Source organism: Acomys minous (assembly GCF_964271855.1).
Source record: "Acomys minous genome assembly, chromosome: 17".
In the NCBI taxonomy this organism is placed as follows: Eukaryota; Metazoa; Chordata; class Mammalia; order Rodentia; family Muridae; genus Acomys; species Acomys minous.
In genome coordinates, this window is record NC_140500.1 from 1,979,550 (window position 1) to 1,996,444 (window position 16,895).

The 16,895-nt window shown below is 45.3% G+C and overlaps 1 protein-coding gene across 3 annotated transcripts in view; it reads right to left on the bottom strand.

The window, feature by feature from the left end:
* Positions 1–719: 719 nt before the first annotated feature.
* FAR2 (fatty acyl-CoA reductase 2) overlaps positions 720–16,895 on the bottom strand; it is a 96,365-nt gene continuing 80,189 nt past the window's right edge. For all 3 annotated transcript variants that reach the window (XM_084766209.1, XM_084766208.1, XM_084766207.1), the window contains exons 8-12: positions 16,616–16,683; positions 10,853–11,024; positions 7,168–7,297; positions 6,703–6,830; positions 720–5,733 (exon numbers count right to left, since the gene is read on the bottom strand). In XM_084766209.1, coding sequence (XP_084622335.1) covers positions 5,571–5,733; positions 6,703–6,830; positions 7,168–7,297; positions 10,853–11,024; positions 16,616–16,683 — 661 coding nt within the window. In that variant the 3' untranslated portion in view covers positions 720–5,570. The remainder of the gene's footprint in view (positions 5,734–6,702; positions 6,831–7,167; positions 7,298–10,852; positions 11,025–16,615; positions 16,684–16,895) is intronic.

Below are 16,895 nucleotides of genomic sequence, written 5' to 3' on the forward strand. Positions count from 1 at the left end.
GCCATACCGACAAGACCGTGTTGTCAGGTCCTGGGGTCTTGTGGCGGTTACTGCTTTCCCATGAGCTCCAGTGCTGACTTCCTGACTGTAGAAGGTTGGTCTTAGAAGACGAAGGGCAGGTATATGAGTGCTGTGCTACGAAACAGGTGCCACTCACAGCTTGTGTGTGGACACTACGGGGAGAAGAAAGCATAAACGTTCAAAACGTCACCAATTTGTAAAACAGAAGGAAAAGTAGAGTGTTGTGTGTTGTGAGAAGTGGAGAACAGGATAGCTGACTGAGCCGGGTGAGGCAGAGCCCGTCAGGTCTGAAGCCGCGAAGGTGCAGCTGTGAGCAGCTGGACTAGACCACAGCGCTGCCCCTGGCCTCTGGACACAACTGAGGAGGCCGACGTAGCTGGAAGGAGTCCGGACAGGGGCGTTAAAAACTGCTGGATGTGCATCCGTTAGCCTCTGGGACCACTGGGTGAGAAGACCCGTTTCGTCCCTGTCAGACACGGCACTGCGTTGGCCTTGTTGGCTTACAGTGTGGCCTGTCACAAATTAGTGTTTCAAGTGAAGGCTTTTAAAGATGAAAAAATGCTTTCTTGAAAGAGGGTCGACAACCAAGGAGGGGAAATGAGCAAAGCGCTCAGCAGCAGAGTCTATGAAAAATGACATTTTGTAGAGAATTTAAAAATCGGTTAAAATATACAGTATTAACAGTTAAGAGGCTAAAAAAAAAAAAGAGGTTAACCGACTAATAATACAATAATGTTTTAAATTTTTAAAAATGAATCTAGGAAATTTCAAACTATGAATGAATGAGGCTTCTCTGAAGTTTTGGTTTCATTTTGTTTTGTGTTTCCCCCCACAAACTTTATAATTGTGCTAGAAACAGAACATCTTTCCAGAAGAATTCTGTTGGTGGGAGCTGGGGTATCAGCCGCTGGGGACCGCATGTTCTTCATATCTGCTTGTAGAAAAAGTCAGGTTCTAGGGAAGGAAGCACTGGTCTAGAATTACTTTCAGTATTACAATGGTTTCAAAAGATTTTAAATTATTTTAAATTATTTCCATGTTTTCTAAGTGCCACGTTTAACTTTTATTGAGATGTATCTTTTCCATTAAAATTGACTCTGGGAATTTGTTTAAAGCAAAATTTTCTTTGCCATTAATAGACATTTTAAAAGTTAAGACTCTCATTTGTAAATGGGATCACTTTTTTTTTTTGTCTTTGTCAGTTAAAGAATGAAAATATGAAAATCCCGACCATCTGTCTGGGTGAGGAAGGCAACTGCAGCTAGCACTTATGGAGAGATCTTTTGTACTCACCAGCGTTTCGTTTCCAAGTCAGGAACTTGTCACTGGCCTGACAGTTAACAGCTTCCTTCTGCCTGTGGAGACAGGGTACCTGAGTGTTCAGTCCACTCTTTTTCATTTTGTTAAGATAGGGTGTGTGTGTGTGTGTGTGTGTGTGCGCGCGCGCGCGCGTGCTCTCCAATCCCAACATTTTAAGTCTGAGGCCTCCTTTACTTGAAATGTATTTTTTTTTATACAACTTTGTATTTGTACACTGTGGCCTAAAAAGGTAAGTAAATGCTGTCAAGTGTGTAAACACTTCACTATCTACCTCCTGAAATAGCATGGCTCAATATTAGCATTGCAGACCCACTTAGATGAGTAATGGACATTTTCTCACATTTTCTTTTCTTTTCTTTTCTTTTTTTTTTTTTTTTGAGACAGGGTCTCTCTGTGTAACCTTAGCTGTCCTGGACTCACTTTGTAGACCAGGTTGCCTTGAACAACTCACAGAGATCCGCCTGCCTCTGCCTCTCCTAGTGCTGGGGTTATAGGCGTGCGCCACCATGCCCAGCTTCTAATGTTCTCTTACCAGATACACAGAAAAGCTGTCTGTTTCATCATTAGAATTTGTCTTGTGAAACTCAACTTACGGATAAGTTGTGATGTTCTGTGGATGTATTGTGATTCAAACGCCGGGAAGTAACTCCTTTACTTCTAAGTTCTCTTTACACTGTGTCTAGATACATGTCCTTGATGGTTTAAGAAATGCTCCCACCAGAGCCTTGAGATCCTTAGCAATTCAGCCACTTAATCTCGCGGCTTCTTTCTTTGCTTAAGCTTCTCTGCACAAATAATGGAGTCTAGCACACATCTGTAACCCCAAAATGGAAGGTGGGGGAGCAGAGGCAGGAGCATCGCTGGGGCTTGCTGGCCGCCTTCCTGAATCAAGCTCTGGGTGACATACCCTATGTCAGGAAATGAAGTGGAAAGTGAGTGAGCAAGACTCCCAACATGGACTGCTGGTCCTCACGCACATGTACACATAGATAGCACGGACAAGCCGTCTTGTGTGTACAACAGCAGTTTATGTGAGTGGGTCTGATCCGTTGACTAAATTGGTCAGGAAAGCACTGAAGTGCTTGGGGTCTCCTAATATTGCAGTATTAACACATTTGTGCACCTCTGCATACTGCCATAAAAAGTGCTCATACGGCGCAGGGGTCCCTTAAATACCAGCTGGATGCCAAGCAAGCCTGCCACTACCACTGGTAAAGCTGTGGAAATTGTGTACGTGTGTGTGAGTTTGGGTGTTGAATTCAGGGTCCCGAGTACTGTCAGCAAGTGCTCTGCCACTGAGATGTCCCTACCTGCAGCTCTGTGTTTAATTAAAGTACTGTTTTCTAGATTGACCCATGTTATTCTACCTCTCCAAATGCAGGAAAAACAGGAAGATGCTGAAAACATCCCATGTCAGAAGACATGGTTCTGCTCAAACTCAGTTCCAGGGAAACAGTGTTTGCCATAGAAATAGCCACGCTCTGTCACAGATCCAAAACCCAGCACTGCTAGTGTTACTAGCTTTTTAACCATGCTTTTAAAGCTGATGTAGGTAGTGACTTTCTTTTTTAAAACAGTTCTCTGGACATAGAGGACCAACACTGCCTTGTAGTATCCCAAGGGAGCAGGGCCACACAGTTCAGACAGGTAGCATGTGTGCTCTGTGAACTTTAAAAAGTATTCATTTTGTCAACCAGGTTGATGTGGTTTCTTATGTTTGTGTACAGTGATAAGGTTTGATTAAGAACAGTCCCTATAGGGGACTGTCTGAAAGGTCTTGTTGGAGGGAGTGTGTCAGGGGTGGGGCAACCCAGGCCCTCTCTATCCCTCTGTGTAGATCAGTGTGTACCTTCAGCACTGCTCCTGCACCGTGCTCCCTGCCATGATTAAGGCATCGGCCTCTAAGACTAAGTATAAAAGTACCTTATGAGAGTTGTCTTGGTCCTGGGTGCCTCTTAACAGCAACAGAACAGGGACTAAGACAAATATTTGGAAGTTCTCTGTTTGCCTCAATGTTCTGAATTATGTACCTAGCTACTGGGTGACCACAGAAATGTGAGAAGGGCTTTTCTGAGGTGTTCATCAGCACACCGAGTGCCTTTCTGAGACGTTAGCTGCCTTAGTGGCTGTCTGATCACTGTATCATGTGGATACAGACTAGATATTATCAAGACTTCCTTTTGAAATGTTTTCATTAGCATATATTAGTATAAAATATAATAGTGTTGGCATTTTTCTTACATTTGTAGCAGACACTTGGTCATAGTCAACCCTCCTTTTACCAGGACTGCTTTTCAAGCCCATACCTTTGTACTTCTAACTCTTCACCTACGTCGATTATTGTGCATATATTGTGCATATATGTAGTTAACTGGTTCCGATACAATTTCTCAATGATGGGAACTTCTTTCATAGCTAACCTGCTGTTCCTGTTTAAGCATTGCAAGGTAAGCTCGTGCCACGCGTCACGCCACAGAATACTGATGCAGGCACAGCCCAGTTGGTGTGGCAAGAGAAGGTGGAAAGAGGCAGTAGCTTGTGTGTGTGCCTCTGTTAACTATTCCTATGGCTATTTGGTTGAGAGGATTACTGCCCCTTTTTGGGGGACAGGTTGTAGGGAAAGTGGTCAGCAGCTAAAGAACACTGAGGACAGGAGTTGGTAATTCAGAGTTTTATTTAATCTGTTCAAACTAATATTCAATCTCTGGAGTTCTTGGATTGATGAAATAATGGTCAAAAGGTAGTAAAGTTCTAGAACTGTTGTTTTCATCTAGTCCTGCATCTAGAGTTTGTGTTTTATTGTTTCCTTAGCTAATGTCTTTCATGTAAGTCAGTGACTTGCAGATATCTCACGTGGGGTACCCACAGGTGCTTTGTCTCAGCGTTGCATTCTCTGCCTGGGGAGTAGGCACTGGCCTTACTCCAACCTGCAGAAACTGTCCCAGCAAGGACTTCCCAGCATGTTCCTCACGGAGCTGAGGGGGCTGGGCATACATGTGGACTGTGTTGTGTGTGGTTTCCGGTGATTTGTGTGGCGGCTACTTTTAGGTCCCAAATGTTTTATCTTGAGTATTTCATGCTTTTAGCATGCAGGGACCCTGCAGTCTAGCATGCCCTCATCTCAAATAGGAGCACAACTGGGGTGGCAGCTTATGAGTATGAGAGTTAATGAGTGCACAAAGGTTTTTTATTTGTATGTAAAATGTTTAAATAAAAACTGCACTCGGTTTTTGCCCTCTGTGCATTACACAACTGATGAGTGACTAGGCTGGCTGAGGTACATGGGCCTCAGGTGACCACAGGAGTGTGCTCCTCCCAACTCCACACGTGAAGACGGAAACTTGAACTTACAAGTTTTATTAGATCAGGAGGGCTCCCATGGCTCTAGTCTAGGAACTTCTCCCTCCTTCTCCTCCTCTTCCTCCTCCTCCTCTCTGAGGCTTGAGTGAAATACACTTACATGGAAAGGACGACTTTGGCAACATCAGTAAATGAGAAGGGACATGAAAGGGTTGTCAGCACAGTGGTGATTAAAAAGATGGAGAGTCAGGGATGTCAAAATCATAAGTCATAAACGACGTGGAAGCACATGGCGCCCTAGTGCATGTATGGCTGAGTTCTTACTTGGTGTGCAATTGTCTACGCCATTTGTTCCTTTTAGGGTTAGGATGTGGACACAGGTAAGAAACAGGTCAGACAGGAACCTACTTTTCCATCTCCCACCCCTCAACCCAGCCACGACTCAGGTTACCAGGGAGGCTGCTTCTGTGGTGCTGTGAGGGTGCCGAGCCAACCGCTCACAGCGGAAGCTTTGCCTTGGCACTGAGCACACTCCCCACTCAGTGCTGCCTTTCTCGAGCCTGCGCAGGCTCTGCCATGTGTCCTTCCACGTCCAGTGAGTTGGAATCAGTTTTGCATGGAAGGGAGAGTTAAGATGGGAGAAGGAAGGGGGGCTTTCATGCTTCGCGTGTGACAGTGTACAGTGGTGTCAGGGTAGAATACAGAAGGAAGCTGTGTTTTGGTAGTATGCAGTTAGAGGCTGACATTCCTCACTGAACAAAAACAAAACAACAAAAACCTCACAAGCACACAGTGAAGAAGTGGGAAGAAGATGGAATGGCCAGTTTGACTGGAAGCTTGGGTGTGCTGCTTGTTACTTTATAGCTTAAGACACAGTTTACTGCCTTAGAGGTATCTGAGGTTCCAGATGATGGGCTGGTGGAATGCTCTTAGACCTTGAGTGTGCTGGAGGCCCTGAAATAGGAGATGAACTTGTAACAGAAGCTCACGATGAAGAACCAGATGTTCCGAGCCATCTGAGACCTTGCAATGAGGAGGCGCCAGATGATGAGAAACAGGGCGGTGTTAAAGAGGTAGTGAATGTTCCGGAGCCTGAGGGACAGAGACAAAAGCAGTTAAGATAGCACCTGCACCCAGCTGTGTTCCCTGAAGCATAATGTGGCCCTGTATGTGACCAGCAAATAAATACCAAGTTCTTAGCCCGTGGCATGGCTCGGCTCTCCTTGGTTTTTTACCACTTTCATTTTCTATTCTTGAATGATGAGGTTCCCCTAATATTTTCTTAGCTTGTTACTTTACTCTTTCTACTTCTGTTTGAAACTCTTTTAGAATCATGATTCATGGTTGAATATATTTTCAAAATACACTCTGGTCTTTCAATATTGAAAATGCTTTCTGGCCAGTGACTGTTGAGTGGGTTACACTTTGGGAGTAAGCCTGGAGCTGGAGAGGAGCCCATGTAGGGTCAAAGGAGGGCATTGGCTCCTTTAAGTTGTCCTCCGCAGGCTCTATGGCATGCACGCCCACACACGATGCACAGCTGGAAAGCTCTCCCTGTCTTGGCGGTTGGAGGGTAGATAGTGAAGTTGGCAGCCGCTTGTCACTGGCCTCCCTCTTAGCAGTCTGCCTTTCCGTTGTTACCATTGCCACCAAAAACCCTTAGCGTCTGCAGGAGTCACAACCTGAATCCTCTACCTTGTTTGTCGGGAAGTTTGGCTAACAGGAGCAGGAGGGAGTTGTGGGAGTTGAAGAGTAGTTAGGTGATTTTCCAGGTTACGCAGCATGACCTACCCTTTGGCTATTCCTTAGGTCACGGCTGTGATAAGGTGAACAAGAAGTCATGAACAGCTCTTCTGTCTTCCCTGTGCCCTAAACACTTGCCGTGTTAATGGGCTAGCGGAAAGAATGCCTTCCTCAGGGTGCAGTGAGGTCTAAATTCAATGTTGTGAATTTTAGGATAATACGGAATACTGGGTCTGTGGTGCTGCATAAATGCGGAACAATTTAAGTCATACACACATCCTGTGTAAAGTCAGTCAACAATCCAAGGAGTGTGCCTACCTTCTTAGGTGCTGCTTTGCTTTGGGGATACCAGCCAGATCCTCTTTCAGTAGGTACTTCTTAACCCCCAAAACATAATTTTCAATGTATTCGAGCCAGTTCAACTGACGCACATCAAAGTTGAATACCTGTGAAGCAAGATTTTTATATATATATATATAAAGGTGCTTGTCCAGTGTGGGTGCCTGGAGCTCAACAATATGGCTAGACTTGCCAGTGAGCCTCCAGGACCCAGTTGTCCCCACCTCCTCATCACTGGGTTACCAGGCATGCCACTACACCCAGCAGCAATGAAGGTCTAAACACACCTGACAAACTGGTTCTCTTAGCTGCACTGAGATTGTCTCTGCCAGTGCTGACATTCTTGTCTGCTTTTCTTAGGAAGAGATTAATCTGTCTTGTATACCAAGTACTCCCCTATAATTCTGAGTTCCCAGGGTGCACTGGAGTCAGAGCCATACTTACTCTCTGGTCTTCAGGACTCAGTTCTGACAGAAGCATCTCCGTGTTGTTGGTGCTCCATTCCCAACTGTGGTTGATGAAATACTCCAGCATGGAAATGGTTTTCAGGAGCCGGTTCATGAGCTTCAGCATCCTGGGGGGTGGGGGGGAGACCAGATACATAGGAGCTGCTGCAGCTCGTCCTGGGGGACCAGATAGACAGGAGCTGCTGCAGCTCATCCTGGGGGACCAGATAGACAGGAGCTGCTGCAGCTTGTCCTGGGAGACTAGATACATAGGAGCTGCTGCAGCTCGTCCTGGGGGACCAGATAGACAGGAGCTGCTGCAGCTCATCCTGGGGGACCAGATAGACAGGAGCTGCTGCAGCTCGTCCTGGGAGACTAGATACATAGGAGCTGCTGCAGCTCGTCCTGGGAGACCAGATACATAGGAGCTGCTGCAGCTCGTCCTGGGGGACCAGATAGACAGGAGCTGCTGCAGCTCGTCCTGGGGGACCAGACAGACAGGAGCTGCTGCAGCTCGTACTGCCTCTGCCGCTTCCTCCACGGGGAAGTGTGAGCTTTGGGCTCATGCCAGTAATACCAATACTCAGGAAGCCAAGGCAGGTCGACCATTATGATATCAAGATCACTCTGGTCTACTTAGTTAAATATCGCCCAGTAAAACTCGTAAGAAACAAAACAAAAATGAATGACCCCTATTTCCTCCAGGTTCTCAGAACTGCTTGGGTTCCTGGGTCCCCTCCCTCTTCTGGGTAGTCTACAATGTGCACAGTTTCTGCCGTCAAGCTTCGAGTTCACCCTTTGTGAAGTCTTTCTTCATGTGAGCACCAGCAGTACATCTAACACATTGCTCATTCTCTCTAAAACCTGCCTGTGGCACTGGAAGGGCTTATGTACTTCTGTAAAAGTTTGAATTGTTATTTCTCCTCCCCACTTCCCATTCCAACTCTTTCAAATAACACGAAGAGAGTGAGTCTGCCTATCACACATTTCACACCTTCCTGCACGACCACTCCTTTCTTGTTAGACATTGCAAACCTAGGCTAGTTACTCACCTGGATGGATTACTGTTTTGTTGTTGTTTTGTTTTTTGCTTTTAATTTTGAGGCAGGTCTTTACAATGCTAATTTCTTTTTATTGTATGTTCTTAAATTTGTAAAAACAAAAATAGCATCTTGGGTCTTAGTATATAAGCTTTTTGCTGAGTGTTGAATATATTATCACTGGAGGAAACAAGCTGGTTGTGATTCAGACTTAAGGGAGAGAGACTTAATGTTCATGATCTACTCTGTTAGATGCAGTGCTGACATGTCTAGAAAATACTGACTGCTGATTTTAGTAACATCCCTGCAGGTAGCTCTTTACCTGCATTTTTATGAATATAGATTCATAAGCTTAAGAGGGTCAGCATTCAAACTGCAGCCTGGTTCTGACCAGCCCTGGGAAACGGCGGCTGCAGCCCCACTGCCCTGCCCGCTCCTTACAACTTGGCGTGCATTCTAGTTCACGGTGGGAGCGTGAGCCAGCTCTTCTCCTGTCTCCTAGGACGGTGAAGTCCCAGGATTTATTCATAGTAACTTTACAGAAAGCTTATGTTCAAGGTCACATAGGAAATGCTCCAGGTAGGTCTCTGAGCTGGAAGTGTGCTTAAGCTCAGCTTGTCGCTAGAGTATAGTTGATTCTGTTACGAACTGTGATGCTCTGGGAATCTAGTGTTGTTCTTGGTTCAGGTTACCACCAGCTGTTGAGAGACATCCCACTGTGCTATGGGAAATGTCTTGTCCAGGAAGTGGATTTAAATGTTCTGCAAACAGTAGTTGTTACAGTGTGTCACTGCCCAAGGATTATTTGAACTAAGGTAATTTTAGAACAACAAAGTGTTACTCTTAGGGAGAGGCCTTTTTGTACATAACAAACACAAACCCTGTACGGAAGTCAGGACACAGCCACAGCAGTGACCATCTATTCTGCGCAGCTTTCTGTCAAATACACACGGTCATGATCCCCTTCTCATACAAAAGCTGGGGATCTAGAAATAAAATTGATGGCTCATGGCTGAACTAGTGAAGCCAAGATCTTACAAAAAACCATAAAGATGGGCTGCAGAGATGGCTCTGAGGTTAAGAACACTGACTGCTCCTCCAGAGGTGCAGAATTCAATTCCCAGCAATCACATTGTGGCTCACACCCATCTATAATGGGATCTGGTGCCATCTTCTGGCCTACAGTCATACATGCAGGGAGAACATTGTATAAATAATACATCTTTAAAAACAAACAAACAGAAAGCATGAGGATTATTGTGGGGCCAATCATTGATGGCTTAGTGGGGAAAGGTATTTGCTGCCACGTCTAATGATCTAGGTTCAATCCCCGAACGCACATGGTAGAGAGAACCAACCTCCCTACAAAGTGTCTGTCCTCTGATCTCCGCTCCTGTGCAATGATAGTATATACACAATAAATGTAAAAAAAAAAATTAAAGATTAATTTAAAAGTTCATATCAAGTCGGGCATGGTGGCACACACTGTTAATCCCAGCACTTGTGAGGCAGAGGCAGGCGGATCGCTGTGAGTTCGAGGCCAGCCTAGTCTACAAAGTGAGTCCAGGACAGCTAAGGTTACACAGAGAGACCTTATCTTGGGGAAAAAAAAGTTCATATCAAAGAAAACAATGGTTAGGTTCTTTCAAACAAAATGCATATTGATTTTGGGGGGGGGGTCTTCTGCTTTTTTCTTATTCACCAAACCTTATTTTATCCAGGCATTCCTAGCCCTGACCTATTTTGGAGGCCTTAGAATTCTTGCGTTTTTCTTCTCCCATTTATCCTGGGTAAACTTCACACAGGTGTTTCCCACACAGTTACAATGTCTCCTTGTGTGCCTGAGAGAAGCTCGGTGGGCCGCGTGGCCTCTGTGGCAGTTGCTTCCTGTGCTAGTCCTGGGGAGGCTGGCTGTGTCAGGAAGGCTTTCCACCTGGGAGAGGGGCCGGGCCTGTTCCTACTCAGGCTCCAGGACTCTCCTCCTGTTGAATGTGCTATGGAGGTAGCAAGAGATGGGTGCTGTCACTGTTGGGTGGTGACAAAGCTGCCTCAGCTTTGGCCCCATCCCTCCTTTCTCATCTCTCTAGGTGTCAGTAAACCTAGTTCGCAGTAGTGGCTGTGAGGTGGCTTTCTGTCCTTCCTTCCTTCCTTGGTCACTTCCTGTTACACCAGCGGTTCTCAACCTTGCTACTGCTGTGACCCTGTAATACAGTTCCTCGTGTTGTGGTGACCCCCAACCATAAAACTGCCCCATTGCAGTTTTGCTACTGTTATGAACTGTAATGCAGATACCTCATATGCTACCTCAGCGGGTTGCGATGTGCAGATCCTGCCCTTAGCTTCTCCTTCAGTGGTGAAAGTGTTGGCTGTGAGGTGTGAAAATGAGAGCGGGGCCATCGTGAGTTCTTGCTACAGGATGGCCACACAGCAGCGGTCAGTGAGTGAGGCTGCTGTCATTATTGTGTCTCATTTTTGTTTATATGTGCGTGCGTGCATGCATGCCTGTGTGTGTGTGTGTGTGTGTGTGTGTGTGTGTGTGTGTGTGTGTCAGAGACACCTGTCTTCACTCCTCAGCTGCAGGGAGGATTGAAGACTTTGGCTTCCATGCAGTGACACGGTTAGAACCCTGCTCCAACTCCTCACCTGGGTTTCCTTCCAGTAAGTCTCAGATAGAAGTCGTAGATGATGGCCGGGGCCCTGTGGCTGACGGCATTCCAGTACTGTGTGGTGAAGTTGTTGGTGGTGAAGTCAGCGTTCGGCCTTCTGAAAGCACTCTCAAATGGGATCTTTTCAATGGTTGCCAAGACCTGTAATCCTGGAACAAAAAGAAGTGCTAAATCTCAGTTCGAATCCATCGGAAGCTTAAGCTATCTGCTGCACTTGGGTGAGGGGAGCACTGAGACAGCTTGGGTGGGGGGAGCACTGAGACAGCTTGGGTGGGGGGAGCACTGAGACAGCTTGGGTGGGGGGAGCACTGAGACAGCTTGGGTGGGGGGAGCACTGAGACAGCTTGGGTGGGGAGGAGCACTGAGACAGCTTGGGTGGGGGGGAGCACTGAGACAGCTTGGGTGGGGGGAGCACTGAGACAGCTTGGGTGAGGGAGCACTGAGACAGCTTGGGTGGGGGGAGCACTGAGACAGCTTGGGTGGGGGGAGCACTGAGACAGCTTGGGTGGGGGGAGCACTGAGACAGCTTGGGTGGGGAGGAGCACTGAGACAGCTTGGGTGGGGGGAGCACTGAGACAGCTTGGGTGGGGGGAGCACTGAGACAGCTTGGGTGGGGGGAGCACTGAGATAGCTTGGGTGGGGGGAGCACTGAGACAGCTTGGGTGGGGGGAACATTGAGACAGGGTCTCACTAGGCAGCCCTGGTTGTCCTGAAGCTCACTATGTAGACCAGGCTTGGCCTTGAACTCACGGACATCCTCCTGCCTCTACCTCCTAAATGCTGGGATTAGAGGTGTGTGCCACTGTGTCTGGCTTTTTCTTAAAATATTTACTCTCAGATACTTGGTGAAGTTGCTTACTCACTACAAGGACAGGCAACAGATGATGTATGCCTGTTCAATCCCGGGCTCTCCAGTGGACTCTGAGAGACCTGAGACTGAGGCTCGGGGGAGCCCTTGCACAGCCGTCAGGAATGTTTCTTGGCAGTTGCTTTTCTTAAGGTTAAATGTTCCTAACAAAGGCTTGTGTAATAGCATGAAGATGGTTTCCTTGTGTGGCTCACGTTAGATAGCACAGATCTTATAATTGTCTTTTCATTTTCATATTGTTTAGATTAGTTTAGTTTAAATTTTTAATATTTGTAGATACAATAGTTCCTTTTAGAACATTCATTTAAATTCAATTTTAACTTAATTGGATCTTTTCAAACACTGCAGCTCATTATTCAATTATGAAGGAAATCAGTTTTTGAGGTAATTTGATTATTGTGGCCTTTTAAGAAATACTCCCTGCCAGAAATCAACATGTAAAACATACATGTTCCTGGTTTGCTTTAACTCAGAGGAGAGCGTTAACTGAAAACTTGTCAGATGGCCTGTAGGCATGTCTCATGGGGAGTGTTGTGATTATTAATTGATACAGGATGGTCCAGCCTGTGGGCGGCACCATCCCTGGTGTGGTCATTTGAATAGGAAAGGCCCCCAAAGGCTTGGTCCTTAAGGAGCCACACTACTTGAGAAGGGAAAGGAGGTGTGGCCTTGTTGGAGGAAGTGTGTCACTGGGGGTGGGCGTGGTGGCACACACCTTTAATCCCAGCACTCGGGAGGCAGAGGCAGGTGGATCTCTGTGAGTTCAAGGCCAGCCTGGTCTACAAAGTGAGTCTAGGACAGCCAAGGCTACACAGAGAAACCCTGTCTGAAAAAACCAAAAAACCAAAAAGCCAAAAACCAAAATAAAATCCCAAGCCTCTCCTCTCCTACTGTATGCAGATCTGAATGTAGAGCTCCTAGCTCCATCGCCAGCACCATGTCTGCCTGCACGCTACCATGCTTCCTGCCATGATGCTGATGAACTAAACCTCTGAGCTCTAAGCAAGTCCCAATGAAATGCTTTTTGAAATAAGAGTTGCTGTGGTCACAGCTATAGAACAGTAACTAAGACACCTGGGCAGGGTGTCTTAGACTACACTGAGAAAGCTAAGCATAGCCTGTGCGAGCCTCATTCCTCTGAGTTTTCCGTTGTGCTTTGACTGACTGTTCCTTAGTCAGAAGAGTACAGGCAGGCCTGCCTTCAAGTTTCTGCTTGAGTTCCTGCCTCAGGGGAGGACTGTAACATGCATTGTAAACAAAATCAATCCCTTCTCCTTCTGTGTTGCTTTTGGTGTGTTTATCGAGGCAACATAAACAAAACTGTGGCATGCAACTTAAAGGCATCCACACTTGAAAAGGAAAATAGAGCCAAACACAGGCAATTCTGACATCAGCACTGACCTCCTCTATGCAGTGCATGCTTGCTCCACATTTCAGTTAGCTATGTAGTAAACATTCACATTTGACAGCTCTAAAACGGGCCTCTGACGTTCCCTCTACCAGCTGTGTTTTCCTGACACAGTTCACAACACCTCTACATGATAACTATTTTCAGTAAGTCAGTCAAAACCTTTGGAGTAATTATGATCCTCTCCTTTGTTCAACAACTCTCATAACAGTGAATATCAGAATAATTGGCCTTTTCCTTGAAAAGTATACAGCATCACCATGTGCATTGTTGTCATAGGTAGGAGCTCACCCTGTTGCTTGGAATATTGGGATAGCATCACTGCTGGACTTGGCTGTGGCTCCTGTGCCCCAGGAGTCTGTTCCTCATACAGTAGCTGGGACGAGTCTTTGAAAATGCTATTCAGAATGTTACTTTTTTTTTTTTAACATAACCTTTTGATGGACGTTCTTATTTGGAGGGAAGCAAAACCCATAGTCCAGTTGGTAAGACTGGATCTGCATCTTCTCACACAGAGAAAAAATGTTCAACATGGATAAAGCCTTGCAGGATCTGTCTGCATCCTCACTCCTGTGCCCATCCTCCTGTGTTGGTTTTCTAACATTTTACACCCTAGTTGCTTCTGCCCTAGACAAGGTGGCCTTCCTGTCCTTGAATATGAATAAAGAACTTTTGTACTGATGGTTCCTTGAGCCTACAAGACTTCCTTCTGCTGTCTTCTGACAAGCCCTCACTTTCCTCAGGTGTCTGCTGAGATGTCACATTACCAGAGCTGTTGCCTTGGCCTCCACATAAGAAAGAATCCCCATTATCTCACTCTGTTTTTCTTCAAGCACTTAAGCATATCTGATGTATAATTTGCTTTTGTTCCTACACAAACATTTAAGAAGTGGCTGGCAGACAGTTGGTGCTCAGTAAATACTTTTGAACTGAATGAATATCTCAGTAGTTGGCAATGGCTCTCTATTTCCCGAGTCTATCTATACTCTTTAGTGGTTTCACTGTGACCTCATGTCACTAAAACAATTTTTAGAGCATTTTATATTTTCAGACTAGGAGATGAGTAACCTGTGATAGTTTAGCTGGGTATAAGATCAACATACTAGTCAATTTTATGTCTCCCTGATAACCATTAGAAAGTATTTCTTTATAAAGACACCATTAATTATTAACAGTGTATACATTTCCAAGCTCATACATATAAAGCTGATTTTTAAAATACTTAGCTATATGAAAAGATGATTTTTTTTTCCTGGAAGGGTATTTAATGCAGACAACTAAATGGATGTTGCATGTCTAGAGGTTCTAGTCAGAATCACTTGGATCACCTCTAATAGCCCTGTCATTAAGCATAAATGAGTTTCAAACTAAACGAACTTGAATTAGTGGACAGTGACATCCCAAGAAGCTATATTAGGCGTCTTGTTTAGCCACTTGGCTGTATGAAGAACATGACCACCTAAGCATGCATGCTGCAGGGTGAGGGGAGGGAAAGCATGTATGTACCATATCATCCCCAGAAAGGCATCCCTCAAGTTACAGTTTTTCATACAACAAGCCACAGGGGCTGCCTGTTCTGCACCACTACTCCCCAGATGCTACCACTGGAGCATGTAGAGAGAGTCGCTGTGTATCATTGAGAGGGGGGATGTGTCATTGGGAACGCATACCATGTAGGACAGGACAGCTTAACTTCCCTCCTTAATCTTGTCATCATTAGGTATTTAAATTCATTTCTAAGGGTCTTTGGCATTGAGGTCTTGGACATTGGTTGTGGGCTTTGAGGTTTCCAAAGCCCAGTAGGCCAGGCCAAGGCAATCTTTCTCTCTTCCCTCACCTGCAGATCAGGATGTAGCTCTCAACTACTTTCTGGCACCATGCCTACCGTACCTGCTGCCATGCTTCCCACCATGGCGATAATGGTCTAAGCTCCGAAACTATAACAAAGTCCTCAGTTAAATGTTTTCATTTATAAGAATTGCCTTGGTCACAGCGTCTTTCACAGCAATGTAACAGTGGCTGAGCCACAAGTCAATGGAGTTTGTGTAGTATGGGTTTCTTAAAGCAGAGACTTCTAGCTTCTATAGCTATCTAGAAGCTTCCTTGGCACCTCCTAAGGTCTTTGATCAAAGACTCTGGCTTTATGTTTGTCTTCAACAGTGACTTATATTTTCTTTTATAAATTAGTAGTGGAATTGTTATTCACACAGAAGAGAGATGGGAGACCAGGCTTTACTTTTATTTCAGGGACCAACTAGCTCCCTTTATGAATCCAGGAAGCTCACTGACTCTCTCTCTGGGCCTCCTGTGGGTTGAGCACCCTGATTCTCAAGGTCCTTGTAACTGTAATCATCTCTAACTCCATAAAATAAGAGTTTTCAGGAAAGATTTTTTAAAAAATACTATATCTTCTGAGCCCTTTTTAAAAAATATCTTATTTTATGTTTAATCGATGTGCATATATGTGTGTCTGTGTGCCGGTGTGTGCATTTGAGCATAAGTGCTTGAAGGGGCCAGAAGGCATCACATCTCCTGGAGCTGGAGTTATGGGCAGTTGTGAGTCAACTGATGTGGGTGCTGACAACCAAGCCGGATCCTCAGTAAGAGCTGTACACACTTTTAACAGTGGCCCATCTCTCTAGCCCTCAGTTTACAATATCTTATTTGTTTATGTTAATATCCATTTACATGGGTGGGATTTTAAATAGATATCGTACTATTTCAAAATCAATTCTGATTTAGATATGTGGTCTAAATAGCTGCATTTATGAAGAAAAGAACCTGATCACAGACATCTTTGTGTTTGCAACTTTGCAAGTACGAATAACGGAGTGTGTGTGCTCTGGATGGGAATCAGACTAATACAAAGGCTGGAGGATAGGAAATCTCAGACTTTAGTAGGAACGCCAACTCCTGAGTCAACAGGGGAGCGCACCATTGGTCACTGGCCAGGCAGATCTCTAGACACGGAGACCTGTTATGGACAACACCCTTTAGGATCACAGGTCCTGTCATTTAGGGCCAGGTGACATGGATGAGCAATGCCACGGTCCAGTACCAGAGGTGGGCTGCTGTGTCATCTTCCTAAATATGCCACTGGTCACACACATTCTCAGAAATACAGCAGAGGGGAAGGCCACCGTGAGGGGCACAGGTGTGTGTGTGTGTGTGTGTGTGTGTGTGTGTGTGTGTGTGTGTGAGTCGCCACCTTCTCCGTTTCTCTTTGCCAACTTTGTTTTTTATAAAACCTCCTGTCAGACCTTCCATTCTGTGCAATCGTTTATGTGTTCTCATAGACCATTTTTCTCCCATCCCTCCATGTTCTTGTTAACTGCAACATGCTTACAGTTTGCAGAAATTTTCTCTCTTTATGGTTTTGTTTTCTTTTGGCTTCTTTCCCAACTGTGTTCCTGTCTGCAAGACACACTGTTTTTCCTGGGCAGTACTGGTGGTTGTGTACTTACCCATTTTATACCAGTTACAGGGATTGAGGTTACCGGATGTGGAATGGTAGATTAATGTAGATTTAGGCCTGGAAGATAAGATAAAAAATAAATACAACCAAATTGATAACTAATGGAAGATAAAGGAAAACAACACAGAGACAGGTTTCAAAACCTCAGTGGCTTCTGCAATCTACACAGCACTTTCATATTCTTTGTTCTTTCTCTGGGTTGATAGGAAAAGTAGAAAAGAAAAGGTTCACACAGTATGTCAAATAGGCATGACCTGTGGAGCTCACAC